At 47.7% G+C, this 3,513-nt stretch overlaps 1 protein-coding gene across 2 annotated transcripts; it reads left to right on the forward strand.

Annotated features, from left to right (window-relative positions):
- The first annotated feature begins 32 nt into the window (after positions 1–32).
- On the forward strand, positions 33–2,283 carry ATP5MK (ATP synthase membrane subunit k). 2 transcript variants are annotated; one of them, XM_065067143.1, is made up of 4 exons: positions 33–172; positions 739–836; positions 943–1,038; positions 2,157–2,283. In XM_065067143.1, exons 2-3 carry the CDS (start codon positions 750–752, stop codon positions 1,033–1,035), a joined length of 180 nt encoding a protein of 59 aa, XP_064923215.1. In that variant the 5' UTR covers positions 33–172; positions 739–749; the 3' UTR covers positions 1,036–1,038; positions 2,157–2,283. The 2 variants fall into 2 exon arrangements, with proteins under 2 accessions (XP_064923215.1, XP_064923216.1); XM_065067144.1 differs by having other exon boundaries at positions 172–384.
- The last annotated feature ends 1,230 nt before the right edge of the window (positions 2,284–3,513 follow it).

The following is a 3,513-nucleotide window of genomic DNA, read 5'->3' on the forward strand; positions in this document are numbered from 1 at the left end:
TCGGCCAGCCAGCAGGAAAGAGGCCGGGAGAACCCGCCCCCTGGGCGGGCACAGCCAATCCGTGCGGCCCGCGGCGGCTGCGCGCGGCGCTTGGTGGCCGCCATCTTGTGGGAGGGCGCTGGCGAAGGGCAGAGCACGGCGGGACGGCGGAGGGGCCCGGGCAGCCGCTGAGGTACTGGGGTGCCCGCGGGGAGGGTGCCCGCCCGGCTGCGGCCCGCGCCCGCGTCTCCTCCTGTAGGGCCGCGCTGCTGGGCGGGACAGTGGCTCTCTGCGGCGCCGAGCCGTGGCTGTCTGCGGGGCGCCTGCGACCTTCAGCCGCGGCGTCGTTCCCTTCCGAGCACCGGGCGCCGCCGCGTCGCTCCCCCTGGCCGGACGCGAGCTGAGGCGAGGGGGTGCTGGGGTGGCGGGCGGGCCCGGCTGCGGCGCGGGGCGGTGGCGGCCGGTGTGAGGGCAGCGGGCCCCTCGGCACAGCCGGCGTGTGCGGGGCTGTCTGCGCTCTCGTTCCCTTCAGAACCCCCCGTCTCCTTATCTGCCTTTGCGGCGCCTGTTCTGCTTTAAGGAACCGTGCTCTGAATGTGCCTGCTCCTTACATATATCCGCTGTCTATTGAACGTCCTGAAAGCAGATTTAGTAACTGACAACAGAAGTGTTAAGTTTGTTGTAGAGATTAGTTTGATTTCTGTATTGGTCCAGTCCAACTGACTTTAAATTCATTAACTGTCCTGTATTGCTGGTAAGGACAAGCAACCATGGCTGGCCATGACTCTGGATCTCAACACCAGTTCACTGGATTTCAGAAGTACTTCAATTCCTATACCATCACAGGCAGGAGGAATGTATGTATTATGTATATTAACTTTTGCAGTCTAGTATATTAACTTTTGCAGTCTAGTGTTTTCTGTGTTTCAGACTGAAGCTAAACTTATCTTTTATGTTTTCCAGTATGTAATAGCAACATACACCGGTGTTGCAATGCTCATCTTGTACTTCAAGCTTAGACCTAAAAAGAAAACTCCTGCTGTGGCAGATAAATAAATGGTAAGTGCCTGGTGTTCTTCCAGGACCAAAATGATTCAGTGCCAGCCCAGGAAGAAAGAGTAACAAAGGACAAGTTGCTAATAATACAGTAGAATTAGAGAGAGAGAGAGAGATGGGCATGTGAGCTTCATATTTCTAATTTTAAACCTCAACTAAATGATAACATCAGCTTATTTGGGGTCATTCTGAATTAAGTAGGTTGTTAAAGGGGGGTGCAGCAAGTGTGGGATACCAGTTTTCTCTTTGCTCTTTTCATATGTCTATAACTACCTGAAGGGCAGTTCTAGCCAGGTGGGGACTGGTCTCTTCTCCCAGGCAGTCAGCAATAGGACAAGGGGGCATGGGCTTAAACTCTGACAGGGGAAATTTAGGCTGGATATTAGAAAGAAATTCTTTCCAGAGAGAGTGGTCAGGCATTGGAATGGCTGCCCAGGGAGGTGGTGGACTCGCCGTCCCTGGAGGTTTTTAAACTGAGATTGGACATGGCACTTAGTGCCATGATCTAGTAAACGGACTGGAGTTGGACCAAGGGTTGGACTCGATGATCTCTGAGGTCTTTTGCAACCCAGTCGATTCTGTAATTCTGTGAAATGGAATTAGGGATAGCATGGAGGGAGGAAGAGTAGGGAAGGAAGGAGGAATGGGAGGATGTTGCAGGCAGGTATATCAGGCTTTGCCTACAGCTGTGAGATAATTCCAAACAGGGGTTAATGCAGTGTGTTAAAACCTTTCTCTGAACACAATAAAGGAGCACCGTATAATAGAACTGTATATGTTGCACACCTGATTATGCTAGCCCCATATAGAAACGTTTGGATTTGCATGGCAACAACCAAGTGTTACAGATTTCTAGAGTCACTTTCAAACACAGGATTTCCACTGAAATGACATTTGGAAAAAAACTACGGGCTTTCCTCATAGTCTGTAGAAAAGGGTACAAAACAATAAGCTCGAGTGTCATTGTAGTATGTTAAAGGGATGTCAGTCATTTTCTTCATGGGTGCGCTGAAACTTGCCTGCTGGTGACTAAAATGGTTTGAGTTTGGGGGAGGGGGTGTGTTCAGTTATGGGTACCGCTGCGCGAGACATGCTGTGTTTGACCTCTCTTCTCTCGGCAGGTTGCTGGCATGTCTGAACCTCCCACCTGTGTCAGTGTAATGCAAGCTGATGACTTTTTGTGGCTAATAAAATATAAATAATTACTTGTTTTGTTGGAAATATGAAATGGTGCAAAAAAAGCATAAATGTGTCGCTTTGCCTTTTTTTTTTTTTCCTCAGTCAAAAATAGTTATTTGTAGTGGAGATGAAGTAGCTGATTACTGTTGTTACAATCTTAACTCTTCTGCTATTATAACACATCTCTAAAGTGTTCTGAGCACCTGGTAGTAATGGAGGAAAGACTTTGGCAGTGTGACAGTGACACGGGCACAGAGCTTACAGCTGATCAGTGCATTTCCACACTTCATGTCATAGTGGGTAACAGTCAGCGTGCAGGGTTTGCAGTTACCTGGTTGCTCCATTTTTTGCATTCTATGCTGTAGCTTACATGGAAACCATGACTTCTTTCCTGTTACTAATACAATACTTCTGCTTCAGTTGTCCATATTTTGCATAGAACCTGTTTGGTTTTGATGGAAAACTTCTAAAAGTAGGCTGATAAAGTTAGGGTATCGGAGCTTTTTCTGGTACTGGCCTCTCCTAGAGAGATACCTGTCAGAAAGAAAATAACTTACATTGCTGGTGTGTTAAGCTCTTGTAGCTCTGCATGTGCATAAACAGTGACTTCAGCTCAGTGCTTATTTTTGCCTGATCATAGCCACTTAATAAACAAGGTGTTCCTATCGGAATTCTGTATATGCAGCCCCCTCCCTGCCCAACGCTACAACTTGTCCCTCGCATTCTCCACAGTGTCTTTCTATATCTCAGTTGAATCTCAGAACCTTCCTTAGATGCCACGTTAGTGCTGAGGTGGGAATGTGGTTACACAGCACCGTGTTTCTTAGAAGGTGCCAGCAGCAGGGGTTGAACCTGGGACTTGTGATGTTAAAGCACACAAATAACACTTCCCAAACTGAGGGCAGCAGGAGGTGGCATTGGGTGGTAGAAAAACAGGAGAGAAATCACAGGTTGTGCTCTCTCACTCTAGAGCACCTGCCTTAAAGCCGCTTGTACATGCTGGGCCTTCTGAATACGTCTAATCTGCTTCCTCTCCTATGAGTTTGTTTGCACAAATGGCCTCTGCTGTATACAAATTTCCAGATGAGTAATGGTGTTTTTAACAGTGTAATAGGTCTAATTAAGTAGAACCCAGCACTTGCTCTTAGGAGATTCACGTTACATGACTAGTCATCAACTTAACTGTTTCTGAATTACTTTGTTTCTCTTAGCAGAGTGTTCACAGTTACAAGCACTGCTCTTGCTTCCACTGCAGCCCTCAAGGGAAGAAAATACCTTCTCATAACATATAGACACAAA

The sequence above is a fragment of the Columba livia genome, chromosome 6 (assembly GCF_036013475.1).
Source record: "Columba livia isolate bColLiv1 breed racing homer chromosome 6, bColLiv1.pat.W.v2, whole genome shotgun sequence".
NCBI lineage: Eukaryota > Metazoa > Chordata > Aves > Columbiformes > Columbidae > Columba > Columba livia.